The 25,962-nt window shown below is 39.7% G+C and overlaps 2 protein-coding genes across 5 annotated transcripts in view; one reads left to right on the forward strand and one right to left on the reverse strand.

Moving 5' to 3' along the window:
- TENM1 (teneurin transmembrane protein 1) overlaps positions 1-19,823 on the reverse strand; it is a 303,243-nt gene extending 283,420 nt beyond the window's left edge. For 2 of the 4 annotated variants that reach the window (XM_050310928.1, XM_050310926.1), the window contains exon 1: positions 19,639-19,823. The gene's annotated coding sequence lies outside the window, so the exon portion shown is untranslated. The remainder of the gene's footprint in view (positions 1-19,638) is intronic. The other 2 variants (XM_050310927.1, XM_050310925.1) reach the window with 1 other exon arrangement.
- Positions 18,582-19,713, forward strand: LOC126637534 (uncharacterized). Its single transcript, XM_050310882.1, has 2 exons — positions 18,582-18,632; positions 18,793-19,713. Exons 1-2 carry the CDS (start codon positions 18,582-18,584, stop codon positions 19,711-19,713), a joined length of 972 nt encoding a protein of 323 aa, XP_050166839.1.
- Positions 19,824-25,962: the final 6,139 nt, after the last annotated feature.

Here is a 25,962-nt window from a genome sequence, read left to right on the forward strand (position 1 = left end):
ACAGCCAAGCAGGACTGTAATAGTCTCACCTTTAACTCCAGCATTTTCATTATGATCTAGGTGTAAATAACAACTTGGTGAAGAATGGGGGTGTTCATTTAGTACTTTACACTTCATTTGAAACACAATAAAACAGAATAGACTGGGACTACCTAAGTTTACTACAGGCCTGAGTAACTACTAACTCTTCCTATTTTAGAGTACCTAAGACCTCTAACTTCCACTTCTTCCTTAACCTGGAACTGCAGTGGGATTTTGAGGCAGTAAGAGGATACATGTGCCTATACTGCATTCAACATACACAGAAACTTGGCAAATCCTGACTACAAGTGGAAGGAACTGATAGAAGTGGAAGGAACAATTACTCAAGATAAAGATCACATTTCCACAATGAGGAATAAAAACAATCAATTCACCTGGAATCAGTATGAATTAACTCATCTGCTGCAGATATGCCAAATAACTAGTTAAATATATATATATATATACTCTGATAATTATCCATATAGACTCACAGAGAATAATTTAAGATGAAATGGCCTAGGTAGACAAAGTGAAAAGCTTTAAGCTGCCCAAAGGATAGCACTAGTTAGCGAAAAAAGCACACATCAGAATGTCATTGGTGTCACATCAGTGTCTTTTGAAGATGGAACACATACAAAGATCCTGAAAACCTAAACCAGTCAAAATTAAGGCACTTAGTAAAACTATGTTAATCACTTGTGTATTTCCCTCCTTAAAAGGGAAACCGTCATTTTTTTTCTCCTTAATGTTACTTAAGATTTTACACCTTCACCAACAGAAAGTATACAAATTGCAATCAGTAGTTAGTAGAATTAACAGTAAATATTTTTTATGATGACTCAACCTCTGCAGAGCTTAGCCTGCAATAAAGACAGCAAGTGAACACATCATCTCACCCCCTGCCCAAATTTGAGTTAGTCTTATATCGTGAGCATTCACATTTTGCATTTAGAGGTTTGTCATCCATATTGGCCACGAGATATTCCTTATATGCTTATCAGACATCAAACCAAGGTAATAATTTACACAAATAAATGGAGACTGGTAGAAGTGCATTCCATCATCCCAGTCCTCCCTTATCTCTGTCCCATGATTATTAAGATTATTGAGTGAAATTTGGTTAAAATTATTCAAAAGGTTTGAAGCTGAAAATGTTTTATCATATGTCCAGAACTGGATGCAAGATAAATGCAACCAGAGTTCTCACTGGGGGGAAACAGTCAGGTATTTCACACCTACCCCTTCTCTTTGGCCAGCTTGTCAAGCACATGCATTCAGACCAGCCACAAAAACCACTGTCACATCTGGCAAGTCAGGGCCAAGACAGATAAAGAACAAAAGAGCAAGGATACCCTGGAGACTACAGGAAGAAACTCGGACTGCTCCAGGGTATTTTCATGATGAATAAAAGATCATAGAGGAAAGATCTGTTATCTCAGACATAACAGTGGATAAGACAGAATCTTCGGGAAATCACCTTTAATTCTTTTGTCTTTAAAGAACAAAACCTAAAAATGGTTAACCTGTATTTAGCTCTTCTCCTTCTAGATATGAACCTACAAAAAGCTAAGCAGGTGTTACACTCAACACAGTACACAGCATTTATCTTCAAAAGAAGAAGAGAGTACCAACCTATTTCAGAAAGATACTGTAAAAAAATATATACAGAGCAAAGTTCACCTGTGCTCTCACATTTTATATATTTTGAAAAGTTTGTTTAGTTTGCACAGTCCAGCTGTAGGTGACAGGTAGAAGGAAAATTCTACAGTGTATAAGAAAGCAGGAATTTCTTATATTTGAGAATGGTTCTTACAGAGGCATTTCATCTATTTCATAATAAAACCAGCAAGATTTCATTAAAAATTACGCTCTTGCATCAAAAGCAACTATTGCTTCTTCACAAGACTTTGAACACCTGCAGATCTGAGGCATCACAGCTTCAGGCCAGAAATCATGGCTCACTTTATCCTACAAGCCACGTGATGATCCACCACGTGGAATGATGGAGGAACAAACTCCATCTTCATTACAATATGCTCTGTTTTCCACAGACAGCGTGTGCAGTCCTAGATTTCCACATGGCTGCAAGCAAGAAGTCGCACATCTGCCAAAGAAACCCTTCACCAGCTGAGAAACACACTGACTTGGCAGTGTCCCCATCTATGATACAAATGAAATGGTGGTCCTACAGACGAACACAGCCAAAAAAAAGGAAAACATCCCATGACTTTTACAAGAAGAATCAGAACAGAGACAAATTACTTGGTGTATTTGAAAAACTCTGAAGGCATGAGGGTTTCAAACATGCTCTCTGTTGTTCATTCTGCACTCCTGAGAGCCAGCAGTGAAGAAAAGGCACCTTCTTCACTCCTAATCCCTGGGTATTACACTCAAACCAGATGACTCATGAATTGGTTGGGTAATATATTATTATGCAGAATTAATTTTAATGATTGAATTACAAAAAAGCTAGAATTTAGAATTTTCATGATAACATGAACAGTATGTGATTATGTTTTTCACTGAGAGGGTGGAGAAAATTGTTTCTTCAAAGTCTGCAACTTCTGTAATTCATTTTCCTTTCATTTCAACTTTCTGGATAGTGCTCAAGTCTTACCACTGATCTTTGCATATAAAGTTGCATTACAAACTTAAAAGATAAAAAACAACAGACAGAGCAGATTCCCAAGCTCAGGGGAAGAAAGGATTCAGACTCTGTGTGGGAAGATAGCTACAAAATGAAGCAATTACCAGGTCTTCCCACCAATTACTGAGGGGTGATACAGGTTTCATGGGTCTCTTCTCTGCATAAGCACTAGGAGGGATACTGCTTTTCAAGACTGAGTTAGAAACTAGAACAAAAGCTGAAAACTAATGCAGAGGGAGCAGAGAGAGTTATTAGTACACAGTTCTGAAATACTGAACATTTTATTGCAAATTTAAAATGCCATTTTTTGTTGTTTCTTTTAATGAGACATTTCCACCCCAAGTGAAAAAGAAGAATTCACCAGAGACAAATGATCATCAATTACTCTCACTTTGTCACTTTAAGGACAGCTGCAAATACTGACAAAGGACAAGGTATTTATACTGTGCATGTTTTGTCAGGTGGAAGTTTGGGGAGGAGGGGTGGAAAATGACATTTTAGTACAATTTGATACACAAACACTTGAAAGGCTTGAAGGCACCACATGTATACAAGTCTGAATACATACACAAAGTCTGTCTACTCTTAGAAAAATAAAGCTAATAAATTTGGAATTCGAAAATAATTACAGGAAAGAAGAGTCTTGATCTTGGGCAATGTTTGATTTACATCTATACAGCTTCAAAGAGTTGTCTCAGCTTCCTCTGAACTAATTTCCAAATGCTGATTTCGGCCATCTCTTGTTTCTTTCCACTCTAACTCTGCCTTAAAAACTTTTAAGCACATAAAACATGTTTAAGCACAGCTGTCACAACATTTTCCCCTCTAAAAGCAAACAGTTCTAAATCTCTCTCTAAAACCGCTAGAGTATTAGGGTCTTATGCAGCACCATATTTACAACTTCTCAATAAGTTCATTTTTAAAGATAAAGTTAAATACAATATAACACAGCTCAGCCATTCAAGACTGGATTTTCATATTAGAGTGTTTCACTTAACCAGAAGTCCAAGACAGAGCTGGCAGCATACCTAAGGAACAGTCACAATGCTACTGCCACATTTCCAGTCCTTCTTAAGAGTTCTACACAAACACCAAGGAACAGCACTGGGATTTCATTTAGTCATATTTTATTCACACTGTGGGATCAGTTACAGAACAGGGTGTTTGTTTGTGGTTTTTTAATACTGTTTCACCATGTCTTTTCACCAGCTTTGACATGGAATAGTTAAACGCAGGTAGCTGGTAAAAGATGATAGAATGTTTTGGATTGGAGGGGACCTTTAAAGGTCATCTAATCCAACCCTGCTGCAAGGAGCAGGGACACCTTCAGCTAGAACAGTTTCCTCAGAGCCTTGTCCAGTTTAACTGGTCCATACCTGCACACTACCTGTGTGTGTGTGGAGGTATGTTTGGGAATGAGCAGGCAAGCAGATTTATTCATGCATAAGAACTCTTTCCATGTGGGTAATACAGTGCCCTAAAAAGAGAACGTCCTGAAAACAGAGACAGAACAAAAGCAGCTGCTCGCAATATCTTAGGAAAACACCTTTTTGGAGACCTTGCTCTTCATCAGACCAAAGTACCCAAATATTTTCCCTGACTTTTAGACTATAATTGTTGTTGAGGTCTACTACTGCTGTAGTAGTAGCAAACTAAGTAGTAAGGCAAAATCTTAGCATCTAACACATGCACAAAGAAAACGGGAATCGCTGTATGAATCCTAACACTTCCATCCATGAAACACCACTTAAACTCCTCTTACTGTTTACAGTATAGGTGAAAAAAAACAACAACAAACCAAATGTTGGGAGGAAAAGGGAAGCTCACTACAAAGTTAATCTTGCCTTTAACTGAATTTATGAAACAAAACCTGAAACAAACACCAAGTGTGAAAAAACAAACAAAAAAGGAAGGCCCTTTTAGAAAAACGGGTGTTGTTGCTCACACAAAACAGAAAGGAATATGAGCTGAGAGAGGTTTATAAGCAAACAAGCAGGAGGCTGATGAGAACGTGGGCCATTGTCACTTGCATAATGTAAAACTGAAAGCTGATAAAGACTGAGAATACCTTTCACAGTTTTGTAGGAGGGCTTTTACTAATTAGAAGGCATTCACTGTCTGCCTCCAGTCTGCCAGAAAACAGAACCAAATATTTACTACTGTAGTAACATTTTAACAAATTTAAAAGATGAGACTCTTTGCATTTGTGTTCATACATTTCAGTTCTAACATGCAAAGAGTAACAAAAGTTTAATAAGCAAATTCTCTCTCCTGTTTAAACTACGGAATGAATCCTTTCTTCACATCATGAAAAAGTTTCAAAACAACTATTATATTGACCTCTCTGGAGTCTGCACAAAGAGCTAACAAAGGTATCACTAAAAAACTGTCAATGTAGACCGAATTAAGACATTGTTGATCTGTGTTGGTCTTAACCATCTTTTGTGCTGGTTTGTCTATGCCCCATTTTAAAAGGATACCAGGCAAATACCTTGGACAACATTTCAGAGAGTTACAGAGACCAAAACTGCAGGCTCTAGGTTTCAAATAATGTCCTGATTTACAGCTAATGGTTCTTAGTGATACTAGAACTCAATAAAACACAAAATAAACTATTAGAAGTTAGACACCCAATATAATGTGGCATTAGCCAGTCTTCCACACTATTCCTAGGAACCACCAAACTGTGTACTGCTCAACACAAAAGATTGCCCAAATTAAAAGGCCGAGTATAAAGCAAGTAAAACTTCAGTTTTATGACAGAGCTTAGAGCACATGCAATACAAAAATAATGCCAAGCTTTCAAAAGAGAGTATACATTGCATTTATCATTGTTGGGACGTACATTTATTTTAAAGTGGAATATTATGACAACTGAAAATAAAGTCTCTATCCATTTCCAAATGATGCTGAAAAATCACTTCAGCTGTTATGTTGTTATAAAAGTAACATATCAATCATTTCACAGTAATACTGCATTTGATTCAGTACCAATGCCAGCTATATGACTCATGTTAGTATATTGAAGTACACACAGTTTCACTTTATGATCACTAATTTTCACTACTTAATAGCAGTATATTCAGTGTCTATGGATATGCTGTTTGAATACTGAAATAGATACTTCTGTATACATTCGACTAAGAGGACTTAAGGAATCTTCCCAAACATCACTGATGAGCAGGTGAAGGGAGAGAAGAACAGGATAGGAAGAACAGACACCAAGGGGAAGAACAGTCCTGCACTGGAGAGAGGGCAGTGCATCTCCAGAGGTGAGGGGAACTTCTCCCACAGGCTTCCAAGGCAAGCAGCAGAGGCAGATAAAACAATGCTGCTTTATTTTCCCCATTAAGTATGTATCCTGGAAGGGTAAAAGTGAATTTGGATATAATCTGGGAATGTTCAGAAACTGGGCACAATAAATTACACTTCAGGGAGTATCATCTACATATTTCCCAAAAAAAGATGAGTTATTTCAGAAAGCAGGAAACAGCAAATGTTTGTTTTTACTAATTCTGTTCTCTTCGTCCCTTAGGCCTATGCAGCTCATCTACTGTCCAATTTCAGCTGCATGCTTCCCCAGAAACATAATCTTTCAGAAACAGTGTCCTTTTCTGCCCTTAACACACAAATCTCATCCAGTGTAAGGAAAAGCATCAAAACATTTAAAAGGGCTAAAATAGTAATTCCTGTAAATGATTATGTTTTTTAATAAGCACTACTTAGCAGAGAACTCTATTTGAATTGCTATGGTAGAGACAGTTTGTTTTCCCATTAGTAATGAACTGTGCATTCTTACTCAAATGTAACAAGATGCTCAGCTCCCAGGACAACCATCAGGGGAAGAGCTCCTGTTTTATTCTGCAGACAAAGCAGATACCATACTTAAGTTTTTGTCCCTAGGAGCTGAAATCATAACAAAAGACAAGTTTTGTTAACAGCTTAAGAAAAAAACCTTCTAAAAGTTTCCACACTATAAAATTATGACCTAAAGCAATTTTAATGCAAGTTTCCCGTGGTCATAATCACCTTCACGGTACATATAGTCATTTTCTCATCTATTAACAGCCTTGTAATCCCACAGCCCTTTTGGGCTGGAACACCAGCTTTGGAGGGGAATTTTGCACAAACAACTTCTCTTAATAAGCACAATGCTATTAAAGTCTTTTAGTGCCTATAGACAGCAGTCATCAAGAACACATTTTTGACCCCCAGGCAAGGCATCAGAGAAAAATCAAAAGAACAACTTCGAGGTTTATTTCTTAATTACAATGAACTGTCTGCAAATTCAGGACATAACAGCCTTGAATTGATCTCACTCATCCTCAGTGTAGGAAATTAGTATTTAAGTTGTTTCTGCACATCAGTTTATAGTAGATAAACATATTTACTCGAGTGTGGCTCTGTTTGAAAGATCCCTCATTTCCACTTCTAATGTATTTCAAATTTTGTCACTCATCAGATTTGCATTAATACATTCTTTCTGAGGACCATTATCATTTAGTCATGAACTCATGTTCCAAGCAATAATGCAGAAAGCAGGTAACAGATTTGCTGTCCTTCAGCTTTTTCAAGCTCTTCACAAGAAATCTGGGGAGCAGGTCACAGCATTTAAAACAAACAAAACCCCTGCACACACCAAAACACAGCTTCCCCTTAAAAATCACAGCAATCTCAGTGGTTAAGGGGAGGATGGATCATAGAATCACAGAATATCCCGAGTTGGAAGGGACCCACAATCATCATACAAGTCCAACTCCTGGCCCTACACAGGACACCCCACGAATCCCACCATGTGCCTGAGAGCATTGTCCAAGCACTTCTTGAACTCTGTCAGGCTTGGTGCTGTAACCCTTCCCTGGGAAGCCTGTTCCAGTGCCCAACCACCCTCTGAGTGAAGAGCCTTTTCCTTGTATCCAAGCTAAACCTCTGCTGACACAGGCAACCTGAACCACAGAGCACACAGGCTGTGTGCACACATCAATGTCCCCTCTTCTTAGCCCAAGGATACTGCTTTCTTTTCCAGTAGGAAACTGGAAATACTTTCCTAACTACCTCCCAGATCTAAAGTTATTAGGAGGGTTTTTTTTTTTTAAATATATTTACATACACACATAGAATAATGATGTGTCAGTGAACAAAAGAAAATACTCCAACCCCCCTCCCTTCCCTTTTGTCCTCAAGTTTCCAAGCACTTCTCAGAACAAAACAGTTTGTTTAAAAATGACAAGAATTAGTGACATCTTAATGCAAGTGGAAAATCCAAGACAAAGCTGGAGTGACTCACCATTGATTTATCAGTGGATATCATGATTCAATGTTAGTTCCAGAAAAGCTGTCAAGTTAAGGTTTTTACTGACCCTGTTGCCATGAATCTTCCCAAGAGATTTCACATAAACAGAAAATATACAAGAAGTTAATTATACAGGACCACGGTGCAATCTAACGCAAGCTCACAGCGAGTGGGAGAGCATGTACGTGTCACTACAAATATTTAAACAAGAACTTCAGTGTTTGATTACATCAGTCAAGGCAAATTTGGAATTGTTCAGATCTGCCAAAAGCCCTTTGCTAACAAGTGACATCAGGAAGCAGGCAGCATGTGCCTTCCTGCTGCAGCCTACCTGGAACACGTCAGCAAAACCGCCGTGGCCTTTTACTGCTGCTCCAGTCACACAGCTACAATCTCCTGCTCCACCTCACCTCTCCTCTTCCTTCTGCACCGTTTTCAAGTAGCCTTGAGCATACTCAGTTTTGTTCTGGCCAACAAGTGCAGCTGGTTTCCTTCCCTTCCAATTTATTTCTCACCTATCCTTTCTTCCCAGATCTTCCCCAAACGATGCACAACCTGAAGTCTTGAACCCTCAGCTTTTCTCTGGTATCACACTATCACATTAAAAGAAACAGGTAGCAGTCTCTGTGGAGAGACACCAAACAGTAACACTCTAGGAAGAACATCTTCCCTTTGACTTCATTCCATGATTTTCACTCCCATCTCTTATTTACCTTACAAATTCTTAGGAGAAGGAGTGGCAGTAGATTTTTTTATACTGTATCATAACATGCAATAGAGGAGTGATACTTGGTTGGGGTTTTTCCTTTTGAGGATGTAGGTAGTTGGGGTTATTTTTTAGAGGTAGATCTACTCCATAAAGTATCATACTCCTTTTCACATGTAGAAAAGTGCTGACATAGAATACTATTTAAAAACCCAACAAAATCTAGATAATTCAATTTGATTCAGAAAGACAGACAAGTACTAAGGATACCCTGATACTATAACCAAGCCCTTTCATACAAAATATTGGGCTCTTGAAAGCTTTATTTTATTTAGGAGTACATGCCAGATCCTAATATTTTTCCAATAAAATATTGTTGATATAGTGCTTATGCTTGCAGAATATTTTGATGCATTTACATTGCATTTTAATCTGCAGCCCTACACTTATCCCTCAGGTGTGGTAATCCCCACTGTTAAAAAGGCAAGGCAAACCAAAAAGTCTGAACACGCTATTTAAGCAATCTATTGCAAACAGACGACAGAGACATATTTTATTATTTTAAAATCAGACCATCGATCAGCCAGACAATGAATAAAGAAAAAGATCTGCTAGCCTAAAATGTGTGACTCTTCTTTATGCTGCATTTCCAATCAATAAGGTAAAACATTACTAAAAGATGAAGAGTCATGGTTTTATTTACTGCTGCTTCTCACATTCTGTTGTGAAGTCCACCATCACTTCATGCTAGAACTGTTTATACTTCATACACTATCACTTTGCCATTGCATCCATGCCACATCAGTTGTGCAAAAATAGTTCAAAATTTTCAAGCTCTAATAAAGCTGACACAGTTGAGTTCTTCATCCTTATCCTCTGATATCAGCTCATCCTGTAAACACCTTGCACATTGACTGCATATGTTATGATGAAATAAAAGCTTGCAAACACTTGCTAAGAGCTTCTGTTTGTATGTTCTTTAAGAAATGGTGCCCTAGAAAGACTTCATGTCCTTTACTTTCCTACAAACACAAGCACATGTGGAGGAGCAGCAGGCAACACACATTTCTCTCATGTCATTCCTGTATTTGACCTTGAGTAATTTCTTTTAAACATGAGAACTTGTCTCCATCTGATAACAGCAGAGACAGTACATTTAGCATCCAACATGATGATGTTTACTGAAATGTCAAAGGTTACTCATTAAGAACGGGACTGGAATGACTAACACTTCAAGGGCCCTATTTGTGTTGGCTTGATGATTTATGGCACAGTACTAGTAAGCAATGATAAAATACAATAAAATCATATGTCTGTGAAAAGTTCCGCACACTGAAAACTTAAGACAAGGTTTTAAATCAGCAACACAGACATCTACGGTTTAGCATTCATCTTCTCAGGATTATGAGATAAACACAACTTTATTTAATTCTTGGACCTTGATTATTTTTGTTAACTTGAGCATATGGTCTACATTTAGTGTAACAGCTGTGTATATATATGCAGGATGACCACCAGTACCGCTCAATTTCCATACATCTCCCATTTGTAGATATGGTTATATGCCTGAAAGCACAAAGGGTTACATGGCAAATATGCAATGGGACTCCAGAAGCTGCTTCATTCAATACCCAATCAAAAGAATCAAGAAGTTCAACATGTAAATAAGTTCCATATTCAGAACAGAGAATATATGTCTTCAATACCTTAATTATTCTCAAAAATAAATCCCATCCCAATTCCAAGATGATGAATCTGTTACGTTAATTTCTGACTTTCCTTCAGTTCAAGAGAAAGTGGAAAAGAGCTGAGTTTAATACAGAAGCTTCAAGATCAAGCAACAGAACAGACAAAGCTTTAGTGCTGTTGATAAGTGAACTCTTTCTGAAAACATGAAAGGAAAAGAGGTGGTTTTTTTTCAGTCTAACTGGTACTTTAACAGGGAAACTTTGCAAATACCAGTTCTATAGTGACACACAATCAGAATCCAGCTAGACTGGAAACAAGGGCAGTCAATTCACGTGCCTGTTCTATGGAAAGGGCAGGCATAGTAGAACATCATTGGCTCAAAAAATATGGAAAAGTATCAAAACTTATTCTATACAGGTAAATAAAGACTGCTCAGCAACAGGAAGATGAGAAAGGCTTCATCTCCTTGCACACAAGAATGCTCTTCACAAAGTCATCTGTCTCTTTTTTTCCGTAGGGACTTTTTATGGAGATTAATTTTTATGCCTCATTTCATTATTATTCAAGAAAGTGTTTCAGATTTTTGTGTTCAAATATAACACCAACAGTTAAGTTACCAACTGCAGTTGTAGGATGCATTTCCCCCACCATTTTAGGATTCACTTCAACTTTTAAAACATCTTGAAATTACTCTCCATATAGCAGGTACAAGTAAAGGAGTTAGCATTCTCATCCTCTGGATGGTATTTTTTTCCTGACATTCAATTAACCCTGTATCACTGATATTAATATTTCAATTTCCACTAAAGTTATATTTCTGGTGCTTTTTTGTTGCTCAAACAGGCTTTTAAATTTATTAAAGGTACATTAAGGTAAAACCAATGGCATTTAATATAGTGAATTAACTGAACAGGCAACACCTACAAGCTATTTGAAAAAACCAGAGAAACATCTAAATTACTTCTGTCAAATCTAAATACCAGTGACATTACTGTGTTGCATAATGCTAACTGCAGCTATAATTTATATACAAAGATTTTCATGTTATATTCAAGATGCATGAGGGCTTTCAAGTAAATAAATAGAAACCATCAAAAAGCATCAACAAATAAGAAAGATACAGTTTTTCCCAAGTTAGATGGCAATGGCAGACTTTAGTTCTTCTACATGAACTGAATGTTAAGCCTCCTGGTAAAGATTTTTTTTTAAAGGAATTAATATTCATGTAGTTTCAACCATAGGCAAAGATGGATGAGGATTGAAATCTGCTCATTTAAGCATAATCTGCTCATCATGAAATGCAACAGAAGAGTCTCAAGAACAGGCTTATCAAAGTGCCAAGAATATAACTCATATCTCCTTTTTACTTGAGCAGCATCGAAATCTTACTTTCCTTCCAACAGAAGTACCATTTAACATAATTCCCCTCTTATTTCATTCACACAGACCAACTTGCACTTTGCACATTTATGTTTCTTTCTTAGTTAACTGTTTGAGTCACGGAAAGCAGAACAATAGTAAGGTACAACATGTTAGATGTTCATTTTGAAGAAGGAAAACACCACTGAAAATTCTATCATAGTTACTAAAACCTGCTACAGCTGTACTAGGGAATAATTTCATGCACATGTAAAAGCCCAGTCAAATATTACTACATTGTACCCTTGGACAAGAAATCATAAAAAGTAAGTTGGCAAAACTGAGGGACAGAATTTGGCAATTTGCTTCAGTTTTTATTGACATCAAAACAATGTTTCTTCTTTAGGAGTGAGCTATGACAATTTTAAAAAAGTTCTTTGGAATTTTTCATTTTTTAATCAGCCAATGTATTGTTTCTCCCTCCCAATTTCTTAGTAATTTGCTCATGAAATAAGCTTCAAAGCATTCTTGGTTTTGCTTCCATTCAAAATTCTAAGACAGTATTAGACGTAAAATGTCAAATCCACCTGTCTCTCTCCATAATGTCTTTAAATATGGACCATATTTGCATTCTACAGAGAAAACATGAGGAACAAAGCACACAAAACATAAACAAACAAGTAAAAAAAGAGAAAATTGCATCATCTTTCTCTAGTTTCACCATATGGACTGAACAGTTATGTCTCTTATCTAGAGCTGAGAGCTTAAGTCCTACTTCATTCTACTATTTCTTTTTTACTCAAAAAAAAACAAACAACAAAACAAAACAAACAAAAAACCCAAACAACAACCCCCAACCACATAGAAACAAAAAGTCCTGAAGCTTCCATGCTTACCCTCAAAAAAGCAAGCTGCTAAGCAAAAAACTCAATATAACACAATTGCTAATAACACTGACCTCATTGATATATTATCTCAATGAATTCTTAAAATAGCAATACAGTAATTTATAGTAATCTCTTATGTGCATTACAGGTTTGAACTTGGGAATGGCAATGTCAACACAGAAAACATGGTCTGTAGCTGCTACTCTGGAAAGCTTTGTATGAATTGCTCAGACCAGTTCAGTACAGTTTATATATGCTTTGTGGTTCCAAAATTCAATTTTGGAACTCATAATCAACTACAAAAATATCAGAAAGTGGATATGAGCAATATTAAAATGCAATTTCTTCCCACTATTGACTACTTATCAATTGACAACTTAGTCTGTTGAAGTTAAAACAATTGGTGTATCTTGTGGTGACCACTAAAGCTGCTGACCAGGAGTAAAGTTATTGCAGTTTACAGACTTAAATTTCTTAATCTAAGCAGCTAATTTAACCTAACATTGCTAAATACAACACAACTTTAAATAAAGTGTGTTAATGAAACATTAAAAGGTTGCACAGTTAAATTATAGTCAAATACATTCATATTAACTTTTTCCTGCAGTCTGTCTGCAGAGATAAGAAACTGCTTTAGTTACACAATAAAATTGCACAGCATGCCATAGAAATGATGGCTATCCATCGACATTTACAGGAGTTCAGATCACAGAATCACAGAATATCCAAATGCTTTTCAAACTCTGGTAAACTTGGTGCTGTGGCCACTTTCCTGGGTAGCCTATTCTAGTGTCCAACCACACTCCTAGTGAAGAACCTTTTGCTAATACCCCCCCTAATCCTCCCTGACACAGCTTCACGCTGCTCCCTTGGGTCCTATCACTGGTCACCAGAGAGAAGAGATCAGAACCTCCCCCTCTGCTTCCCTTCCTGAGGAAGCTGCAGACCACAGTGAGGTCTCCCCTCGGTCTCCTCTTCTCCAGACTGAACATGAAAGACATCTCCCTTCCCTCTCATTCCCTACACAAATTGCTAGTTAGGACCAAACCCTCAGCTGAATCAATTGGTATGGCTTCAGTGATGAAATCAGTGGCATATTTCCATGTAGGCAGAAACATGGCTAATAGTGACATGTATGTGCCACATCAATGGAAAGACACCTCTTTACACCTATGAGAAACTGGCCCATTTCCAATCACTTTAATAAGCATCAACTAAGCATTAACTCTCAAAACAGTATTGTAAGGTTCAAACAACAGCAACTGGTAAAAGTCCCCACACTCATCTTCACATGCTGCATCTTCTGATTTTTTTTTTTTAAATAACAAAAATAGTTTCTTTGTACTAAGATTTACTCATGTACTCTTTAAAAGAATTTATTCCACGGTGACTATGATTTGTTGAAAAAATAGACTTTATGGAAATCCCCAGTACTGCTAATGGGTTGATAAAATTCCAATCACTATAATGGTGTATTCACACTAATAGAGGTGAGCTCCCATGTTCTTGCAAACATGCAGGACAGTGCATGGTGCAGATCAGGAACACCATTTGTGGACACCAAGTTATTTGGACAAATTCAAGAAGCATGTTATACAGCAATTCACAGAAAAAAAAAATTGTAGATGTGCTGTACCAAAGACGGTTCCCATGTAGGAACCTAAAAACTTCAATGACCAAAATTCTATTCAATAAAAATAAACAGGCTATCTTTGCTGATGAAAGTCAATAGCCTACATGCTACAAAATTCATCTCATCCTGGGCTAGGAAAGATCTTGGTGCAAACACTGACTATGGGGATTTTCTTTTGTAAATAACTATGTATATCATAAGGAGAAGAAAGAAGAAGCAGGAACATGAGTCATTATGCATACAAACAGATCTTGGTCACTTAAAAGCACTTAATAATATAAACAAACACAAAATATACTAAGATATGCATTTAAATGCTATTTTACTAGCTGAAGGCAGAGCGTGGGCTCTATATCAAAGATAATGATTTGTATTTTACAGAGGTGGGATGGAATTTCTGGTAGCAGATGAAACACTAGGAAGAATAGTGAAAGGGAAATAAAGTAAAGCTCTTAAAACCACAGAACTCTCAATTCTAGTTAGTGGTACACACGTGAAAGACAAAATTGGAAAGAGGAAATATATTGTATATGAGGAGTAATAGTTATTCCTGTTGAGGATGGCCTATAGGAACAAGAAGGAAGGCTTGTATCCAGACCATTAGGAAGCCCACAATGAGCAATGCTCATTCTTTATTAATTTCTTTCCCAGTGACACCTCCCTGGTCCAAGTAGTTCGTTAATGCCTTGTATAAGAAATGTACCGAGAAACAAAATGAGCTGCACAGCTAAATCCTACCACATATTAGAGTAGCTGAAAGTGTATTCTGGGACAAAAACATGTTATGAGAAAAATAGTCTACTTGCTTGTCTACAAAAAAAGGTATCTGTGTTTTAGAATCTATTTCCATAGGATCAAAACACTGGTAAGAGGAAACACAGTGGAGGACAATCAACCATCTCCCAGGTTTGGATTCTCCATCAAGTACAACAGTCCATCTCCCATTACCATAGAAATGACTGGAACTTGCAAAGTTCTTCTATTAGGTAAACAAAAACTTTAGTTTACATGAATTAACACCCTGATTTATCAGATAAAAAAACAGTAATGGTATTAGTTAACTACAGGACCCTTAAAAGGAACAGTCAAGTTCACTTGATAAAATAACCAAAACAAAGTCCATGCAGTCACTTCCACACATGCCATCTAAGAATTTTTAGCCTTAAGTTTTTCTATTCTCCCTAAGTTTCTGTAGCTAATATGATCCAACACAGAACTCTTTGGTACATGAGGCAAACACACTACATGCACACACTGCAGCCAATATTTCATTAATGACCACTTGTGTCCCAAGAGATCTCTCTTGTAGAAGATGTTTCTTTAAAAGATGCATTGTTATAGAACACACTCCTCTGCACCCCCAGCATTATGAACAGAGATGTAATGATTTACAGACACACTGTAAAAATGCAGAACTTTATACCTCAAACCCCAAATACCATGTCTTTAAAAGAAAAATAATAATAAAAAATGTTTATGGACTCCTCATAACTCTTAGCAAACATCTCTCTGCATTAAGGGAAACAAACTAACGAAAACAGCAAAGATGCCAACAGTTTACAAGCAAACCAAAAACATACAGCCATGATGTGGAACAAGCCTGTTTTGAACTGGAAGAGTGCAGTAATTGCTCATTAAGGCTACAGCAAGCATTGATGAGTGAAGGCTTACAAAGCAACAAGGCCAATTCAATACAATAATTTTGATATACTTATAGACAACACGTCCAACTAGAAGTGATCTTTTCACAGAATGATAGAATGGTTTGGGTTGGAAGGGACCTTAAAGATCTCTTAGTTCCAACCCTTCTGCCACAGGAGCAACCACTAGATAGGTTGCTCAAAGCCTCCAATCATACACCGCTTGTTTTCTATAATTTAGAAATGAGAATTCTGTACTGGTAAGTAGAAAATAATACAACTACAGCCTTACACAGTAGCTTCAGACAAGGATATTAATATCTTAAACATATGGGGTTTATATTTTAAATATAGATATTCAAATAAAACAGTTCAGTGCAACAGACTTAAAGAATACTTATTTTCAACAATATACTCAACATACTGAAGTTTAAATTTGTATTGGAGAAACAGTATTAAATAAAACCACAAAGAAAGAAGTAGAGTAAGTATCTTTTAATCAGCTTTCAGAAATATTCTGTTAAAACAGTAAATACAGTAGGAAAGAAACTGATGTTTTCTCAGTATTGATTACTCCACTAGGTATTTAATAAGTTTTTGGAGAGTTGATTTTCAATGTATACGTTTCTAAAAGTCATAAAGGAGAGTCATAACATAATGCGTTCTTAAGATCTCTCAGGCTCTGATTGAGAGAGAACATTGAGCACTGAGTATTTTCAGCTTTATTAAACCCTATGTCTATCCTAAAAATGACAGAACTACACAGTAACACTGAGGTAGAACGTTAGGTAGTAGCAAGATGTAGCCAGTGCAACTGAACTCTCTTTGACTTGACATTTTTAGTTGTGATGAAACTGTGAAACACAATCAACGGGCATATCTAGGAGTCCAAGTAGCAGACCAGAAATCGGAAACTCCTGAATTTTCAGACATAGCTCCATCACCAATTTATATTTGGTCTCTAAAACATTTTAAACTCTAATCCCACTACAGTCATTATGAGATACGGCCAGTCATTGTAACTGAAGCAATGAGAGGACACATCATTCTCTCAGTCTGTAAAATGGGAACAAAAAATATTCCTAGCCAAATGGAGAAGACTGTTTTCCTGCAATCAAAGCCCTGAAATAATGATAAATTAGGCAGCGTTATTCTTTTTAACATTTTTCAGATTCAGATCATTTAAAAATTAAATGCATACCATTTAGACCTCATGAATCATATTGAAATAATGTCCTGCCTGCTCCAATTAACACCAACACCAATCCTCAGAACTTCCTATCCCAATTAAAAGAAGAAAGTAAACATTTACCTTTTCCTAAGCCATTCCTGCAGAGCAAAAACGTTGCCTACCTCCATACGTGACTACTGGCACATGTGTGAGCAACCAGGTGATTTCTTCAGTTTTGAAAAACTACCATTTTAAATTATGATGCCACATCAAATGGGTGATAATAGACCTTTGCTACAGCTTTCCTCACACGACACTGTTTTTATAGAACTCTGAATACATTTCAATCGCTTTTTACAGATAAACCATCAATACAATATGTTCATTTACTTCCACATCTGACTACTTGAAAAGTTAAGAGTAGCAATTTGCAATTTTCTCTTTTGCTACTTTTATGTGTCATTTAAATATTTAAAATTTGGCATCCAGAAGGAACTTTTCTCTTTGAAATAAAGGATTTTTACTTAAATATATGAAATTCAGTTTTCTGTAGGTTTTTTTTTTTGTTTGATTGTTTTGTTTCTTTTAAAGATCAAACATTCAGATGAAAAAAAGCTATGAGAAATGTGTTATTCAGAAAACTTCTAAATCATTCCTTGAAACAAAACTGTGATGCAACCAAAAAAAGGGGGTGGCCCATAAAGGTTCCTAAATCTCCAAGCAGTTAAGAGATTTGAGTTCTTAAAACAAGCCAATCCCCCCCAAACTCACAATTGTATTAAAACTACATTAACAACTTCTGGTGATTTTATATTACCAAAATATGGTATCCATAGGGGAAAAAAGCAATTAGTTTATTAAGAAGACTGCACTTAATCTGAGAAGAAGTATATTGAAATTAGCCCATAGTAATCTATGTATAAAATGTGTAAAATAAGCTTTGACAAGAAATTATGGACAAGAAAGAAGGAAAGCTATTGGGCTGCATCTCACCTTCTGATGTATAGCTCTTCCCCTACTACAGTTTATCTTGCTATTTGTGATTCACAAAGTGTTCTTTACAACACCAGGAATTCCATACTTCAAATATCAAATTGCTCTGCGTTAAGCTCCACAATTAACAGCTGAAATACAGGCATTAGGAGCAGTGAGGTTTTGTTACTGCAAAACCATTTAGAGACACGGTGGATGTTTGGGATGCTTGCCCCACCACACGGACAGTTGGTATTTAGTTCCATAGTACAGTGTATCTGACTCGTTAATTATCAGAGAAGCATCAGCGCAATCCATCAGCACAATCAAGATGGGTATCTACAACCTCTGGATATTGTGAACACAATCAATGAAAGACTACCACTAAGATAGTAATTATACAGCCTCAAAAGGTAGTATATATTTAAGCCAAATAAAGGGAGAGGGAGGGAGTTCTTGCCGTTGATATCAGAATTAGAACACGCAAACCCCAGATCTGCTAAAGGTTCACATTCAAAACGGTAAGATCACACAGTTCGTATAGAAGCAGAGACCTCACTATGTACCACAATCGTATCCATAGCCAGCCTAAGCATACATCAAGCTTAAACGTCAGTCACGAGCTACAGCTGTAAGGCATTTTAGGGGGAAAAACAGCTGGAAGCAGCAGAGCAGTGTAACGACTGTATGTACACACGCCTTGACTAAGGGTAGAGATTACCAGATCCCACAGCCAGTGGAAGGAGAACACACCAAACACTCGTTTAACAGACTACGCCTGAGGAGCGGTCAGCAACAAGGCTGCTCCATCCTCCCGCGGGGAGCGAGCGCGGTGCCGCTGCCCCGGCAGAGCCGCCTCACCCCTGCGCGCTCCGGGGATGCGGCTTTTCCCGTGAGCGGCCCCGGCGCTCCCGCAGCGCCAGCGCGGAGCCAGAGCCCAGCGCGGCGCCGGGGCGGCCCCCGGCAGCGCCCCGCCTTTGCCCGCCGAGAGCCGCGCCCCGCGGAGAGCCGCGCACTGGGGCGCCGCCGCCCCGCTCCGCTCCGCGCCGCCAGCGGGCACGGGGAGCAGCACGGGGAGCAGCACGGGGAGCAGCACGGGGAGCAGCACGGGGAGCAGCACGGGGAGCAGCGGCCGCCCGCGGCGGTGGCAGCGCGGCCGGGCAGGGCGGGCAGAGCGCCGCTCCGCGCCGACCCAGCGCAGACCCACCGCGCCCGGCGCGCCGCAACCGCGGGCGAACGAGACCCCCTATGGGCGAGCAGGGAGCCGGTGCCTCAACCCCGAGCGCGGCTCCGCACAAGGCATCGCTGCTGGGCGACAGCGCCAGCTCCGGCTCCGGCTCCAGCTCCCCGCGCCCGCTCCGCCAGCCCCGCACGGTGCCCGCACGGTACCCGCACGCATCGCCCCGCAGCCAGGCAGCCGCCCGCCGGTACCCTCCGCACAGCGCGCACGGAGCCGCACGTACTCACCCCGTGTCATCCACAAAAAACGCTCCGGGAGCGCCCGGCGGCTCCCGCTCCGGCGGGGCACGGCACCCCCGGGCGCGCCCCTCGCCGCCCCCCGCGGAAAGCGAAGTTCGGGCGCCCGCGGCGCCGCTCCCGCCTCCCCGGCAAACTTACCGAGCGCGGCCACCGGCTGAACTTTCAGCAGCGCCCCGGCGCAGCCCCGCCGACGGCTTCGCCCATCACCTTTAGGTGCGGGTGCGGTGTCCGCGCCCCGCTCCCCGGCGGCTGCGGCGCGGGCCGATATAAATCCACATCCCCGCTGCCGGCGGCTCCCCCGCAGCCCGCCCCGGCCCCTCCGCCCCGCCGGGGGGACGCGCCGGCTCCCGCAGCCGCGGCTCGACCCGCAGCCCCGCGCGGCGGGCGGTGCGGAGCCGAGACGCGAGGGGGACGCGGGGCCGGGCTCGGCGCAGCCCCGGCGCTGCTGCCGCCGCCGCTGCTCTCCGGCGGGTGTAGTGTCAGCGGCGCCGCTCGCTCGCAGGGTGGGAATTTTTTTTTTTTTTTTCCTCCTCTTTTTTTTTTTTTTTTTTTTTTCCCCCCCTTTTCGGCTCCTCCGCCGTTAATGAGCATGCCCGGGAGAGCCGCGCAGGCGCCCTGCCCGGCGCCGCGCCTCGAGTCCCCTCGCACCGAGCGGAGGGGCGAGGGCTGAGGGGGCGCTGGGGTGGCCGGGCTGGCGCTGCCCCGGGGGTGGAGGTGGCACTGGGGCGGGAGGCAGCGAGCGGCAGGGGCTGAGCCGCCCGCGGGGGAAGCTCTGGGCAGAGTTCGGCAAGTCCACGGGAAGGTGAGGCGGCTGCGCCCGCCTGAGGGAGAGGAGCTGCCCCTGCCCCACCGCCCGCCCCGGGGGAGAGGGGGGAAAAGGGGGGAGAGAAAGCCCCACCGGCGGCGCTCTGCGTTGGGAAGTAGCGCAGAACACCTCCTTCTAAATCATTTACCTTGCTGAGGAAGAAAGGCTGGTAGTGGAATCAAGGCTTGGGAGGGAGATGCTGAAGGAAGGGAAGGTGCTGCAACAGCTGTCACGATCTGAGCTTACTAAGGTGGGGGTCTCCTGTGGCCACCATTAACAGTCCCGGGTCTTGATGGAGGGGAACTTCATCTGCTGGTGCTGATCTCTGTCATTTTATCATTTATACACGGTGTATCCTCAGGCAGACATACAAAGGCATAAAGGTGATTACCAGTTGCTCTTTTCATAACATCTAATTCTGCGTCTGCAGTTATTTGTAAAGATTTTTTTCTTTGGTGCTGAAGAGTCCAAGGAGGCTGGCAAAGGTGTGCCTCTGGGGCTGGACCCGGCTCATCAGGCTGTCTCCATCCTGGTTTCTGTTCACATGCGTACTGCATACACATATCTATCAATTCCTTAAAATCACTGCGGTTATTTACATTATTTAGCTTGTGCACTCAGCCACAGGAAAACACTGGGGAAAGTGTAATTCTCTATTGCTGTTATTTCTTTATAAGTTTCTGCATAGACCACCTAAAGTGGAGTCTTTTTTTTTGTTTTTTTTTTTGTTTTTTTTTACTCTGTACCATGCCCCAGGACATATTTCCTTTAGACAAGTTAGTTTATTTTGTTTATATAAGTATTTGAGAAAATGACATCTTGAGGATGCCTATATAATATCTTGCAGTGCATGAATAAAAAATAATAAATTAGGTAATGTCATCTGTTATTCTAATATACAGCTGCTATACATAACTTTTCTGTCATTTCCAACATTTGTTCTTTGAGACATCCCTGCCCTGAGCTCTAGCAGAAATAAAATCCAGATGCCCCCCCAAAAATCGAGTTGTTTTTTTTTTCTTGGTTCTTCAAGTAGAAACACAAATAAGGTTTTGATATTTAAAATTAATTTCCAACAATGGGATCAGTTTGTAGGGAGCAAAGGAAAAAAGAAAATTTCTTACTGAACAGCATCACAAAGGTGATACAGGAACTGGCCCAAAATGCAAGTTCTTTTCCAAAACGTGTTTATGAGCATCTGTAAAAGTATGAAGCAATGGAGGGGAACACGTAGGGTGCAACCCAATTCTGAAAAGGCTGCAAGGTTTTAGTAATTCCAGAGTCAGCCTCTTAAAAACAAAAACAACCAAACAAACAAAAGGATTGGAAGATTGAAAGAAGGATAAGGAACCAAAAAGATGATAAATCGAGTTTTAAAATCTGCTGCTTCCATGAGTGACAGAGCACTGGCTTTGTATCTTCCTTTCTAGACCTTGGGTATTTAGTTCCATTTAGTCTACCAATTTCTAAGGACTCACATTTACAATGAAGATGTTGGTCTAGTTCTTTAGCATGAAATCATCTTTCATCAATATCCTGGAAATATTAATCTGCCTCTCCCTGAAGAAAGCACAGCTGTAAAGATCCAAAGGTAAATATAGAGTTCTTTAGAAGTCCATTCCACCTTCCTTGGAGTAACTTCATACTATGCAGCAGAAAGTCATGAGCTATTGGTTATACATTACTTTCATAGGAAGGCCAGAGAGGCCAGAACTAACCAAACTATTTCTCATGAACCTTGAAGCCATTCAACAAACTTCACCATTAACTGTTTCTAAAAATTAATTTTTAAGCCAAAACAGTCCTCTGTCAAAAATCTGTCTCAAATTTCTGTGACTTAGCCCTGGCAAGTGGAATAATTCTTCAGCAGTATAGATCAGTCATGAACTATTCTTTGCCTAAAGTAAAATATTTTTTCTTTCCCAGGAGACATGGTTGTTTTGGTTCTTCTCTCTCTGGATAGACTTTAACTTTGCTTTTCATTAGAACGAAAATTACATATCACAGATTGAACATGGAAATAAACTCAAAGAAAGAAAGAGATGGAGAATTAAGTCAATATGTTACTCACAGAAACATAAACCAAGATAGCCAACCAGTCTAAATTCTGGGTTTTATGATAGTACCAAAGTCAAGTAAATGTTGCCCTGCTGTTAGCAGGCAAAGATCACACATTGTTATTAATTGGAATACTGTGGAGTTGCCTGATGTAGTCATTAACATACAGTAGTCATAAAATGATGGTAGCCTCATCAAAGGAAGGCATGAAAAGATAACCAGTGGAGGTGGACATTCAATACTACCTGTGTCTCTTCAGCAACTGCTGAGATAAATGAACCAAAGTGGATAAACTCAGCAGTGGAAAATTATTGGCAGTCATCAAGTGGAGTGTCTGGTATAGATGGTAATTTCAGATGTGCTCCCTAGTGAATTGGAGTTAGGGAAACTTGAAAGGTCTACTTGGAGTACTATGCAGATACTACATATTATTCCATGAGAAAGGTGTGTAAGAAGGTGTGGAACTTCAAGTGTGTTATATGCAAACTCTAAAAGAACTAAGAGCAGATCTCAATCAGAGATGAGACACAATGAGTAATGGGAATATTTTTGTAAGAGGAACTGCTCCAGTGGAAGGAACAGATACAGATATAGAGTTTTCCAAGAATCAGAACTAGTATTTTTATAATTGGAAACAAGAGCCCTTAAGCACATCAAACCTAAATGTACCAAATATCAAAAGTGCATTTAGTAAAAAGAGTTCTGACCCTCAGGTTTCTCAGCCAAGCCTGCTAAACTAGTTTAGAAGGAAGCAACAGGTAAAATATTACTAGATATGCTGGTGTCAAGTGGAATTTTCTTACCTATGTAGGTTTATATAGTATTGCAGCTCCCCGCACTGAAGATTTTCTCTGTAAGTAGCGAAGAATGGTATCTCGAGTGCACAGTTGCAATACTCGTCATTGCAGCACTGATGTTAAGGACTTGTTTGACACCTTTTGGCTTCCTCAAGTTCAGAAGAGCCTCCTGAGTGAGTCATTGTCTTTAACTGGTAACTGAGTTATGCTGAAGCAGTTTTAAAATTATTCTCATGCCTCCTGTGGGAATAGAGATCATTGCCTGCATTGCAACAATCTCTGCTGAGACCTGAGACACAGCTGCTGGTCTCACTGCTGAATAGGATCTTTTCAACCCACCTGGGGTAGGATATCACCACACTCACCAGAGCTCTGTCAGCCTATGCTTCCAAGAATGATGCTGAAAATTTCTCTTTTTTCCTCTTATTCTTTGAATCAGATGAAGTCCTCTAAAACCTCTCTGAAATTTTGGAGAATTTTTGTGGTTTACTAGTTTACTGTTTTACTAGAGGCAAGAAATCAGCCCGATTCCAGTGCTGGCTATGCTTTCTAACATAGTTTACTTGAAATATGAGCTTTGACTTCTTAGAATCATAAAATGGTTTGTGTCGGATGGGACCTTGAAATTTCATTATGTTCCAACTTGTCATGCCAAGGGATACCTTTCACTAGACCAGGTTGCTCAGAGCTCCATCCAGTCTGTCCTTGAACACTTCCAGGGATGAGGCTTCCACAGCTTCTCCGGGCAATCTGTGCCAGTGCCTAACCACCCTGACAAGGAAGAAGTTCTTCCTAGCATCTCATCTAAACCTGCCCTCTGCCAGTTTGAAACTATTCCCCCTTGTCCTGTCACTCCATGCCCTTGTAAAAAGTCCCTCTGCAGTTCTCCTGTAACCCTTTTAGGTACTGGAAGGACTTGTTTCTTTTATTCTTTTCAACAGACTAAGAGAAAACTATTTCAAACAGCTGATGAAATATTTACAGTAAATTTCTTGATACTGGTGGGAAACTACCCAGGTATGAGGGGGATTGAGCTGTCTGACAGAATGGACTGAGTAGCACTAATAACATTGCCCTGCTCCTTATGGAACAGGCAGAAAAATTATAGGGATGTTTGAGACATTGTCAGACTCCAAAAGGATACAGTTGAGCAAGACCTCTTGTGTGCATCAACATAGGATCCCAACTGTACTCCAAAAGTTAGCATTTTTCTAAAAAACCAGGATTACACATGATAAAACTAATGAGACTGATCCATCATTCAGAGTTTACACGGTGGTTTTGGAATGTTGCCATTTTTTAAAATGATACCTCACATCAGTCTGATGGAGGTGGTGGATGTAAAACATGATCAAAACAGAAGTCTATCGGTACCCAGTGTGAATTCTCTGTGAGGATGCACAGATCATTACAGAAACTGAAATGTAAAGGAAAATCAGGATAATTTTTTATAACACTTATGAATATATTATGTCATTATATATTTTTCTAGTTATGTTCCTACTGAAAAGAAAATTTATACATTCCACTAAAGTGATGCACAGGCACAGTCTTGCCCTTGGTCTGAGCATATCCGAATTTGTAAAAGATTAGAAGGGTGAAAGTGAGCTATGAAACACCAGTCAGATGTTTTTACTTTTTGGACAAAAAGAAGGGGCCAGGAAGTAGGGAAAGTTGCTGTCCTATTTCCCTCTCAGAGAGAGAAGCTGCATTTCGTGAAGCTAGACTAAATGCACCTGGATATAGAAAACTTTGTAGCAAATTGCACTTCCTTATTATTACCAGTTCCTGGCAAGAGTAGGTTTTGCCTCAGACTTTCTACCAGAACTGTAGTAGAAGAGCTAAAAGAGAAGTAAGTAATTTTAATTTCTGATGGGATCTCTCTTTCCAGAAACTGTAATCCCAGAACCAAATGGCTAAAGACAAGTCGATATTTAGGAAAAGAAATGAAAACTGATGTATTTTTATAGTCAACTTGGTGAAAAATGTACCAGAAATAGATTTGTTTACAGAAAAGTTTCTACCATGCAAAAAAAGGAGGGAAGCATCACTGTCTTGTAGTGTGTTTGCAGGCTATGAAAAAGTAATCCAAACATGATATTGTCTCTCTCTCACAGCTCTCCATCACTGCATGGTGCTGGTCTCCTTTGCTCCCTTTTTCCATTTTCAAAGGAAAGAGTAGTTTTTACATTGTCATGTCTCACATCCAGAAAGAACTCCTGTAAATAGCTGCAAATATCCTTTCAAAAATTCACCTCTATACTATCTTGTTCCAAGATGCCTACCCAAAAACCTGGCAAAAGTTGGGCTGTTCGTGTGCTGTGACTGCTGCCTAACACACTGACCAAAAGGCAAGAAAGTTTCTCGGTGATTTCCCATCTACCTGAATATATCGATTATTCTAAACTTACAGCACCAAAAAAAACAAGCATCTTTTTCACAAATATGGTCCCTTCCTTAACATGCCGTGGGGAGAACAGGGAAGCACTGCAATTTCCATGGCTGGAGAGGGGTGTTTCTGACTGATTTTCCTATCCCATGAACACAAGGTGGTGCTGATGCTCCTGGCACCAGTGCTGATTCACCACTTCCCCAGGAAGCCTCACTTGGGTGGTGGTAGCTGATGTGTAGCTGGTGTACCAGATATTTAATTTGCCTTAAATTAATTTTATGAAATACTATACATTAAGATAAAACGTTTCATTTAAAATTAAACTAGTTTGTTGTTTGTTTGTTTGTTTTGATGAACTGAAAAAAACCCAAACGATTTCCAACTGACATAGAGAAATATATTCTTCATTA

The sequence above is a fragment of the Myiozetetes cayanensis genome, unplaced genomic scaffold (assembly GCF_022539395.1).
Source record: "Myiozetetes cayanensis isolate MyiCay16 unplaced genomic scaffold, myiCay2020 scf15, whole genome shotgun sequence".
Lineage (NCBI taxonomy): Eukaryota > Metazoa > Chordata > Aves > Passeriformes > Tyrannidae > Myiozetetes > Myiozetetes cayanensis.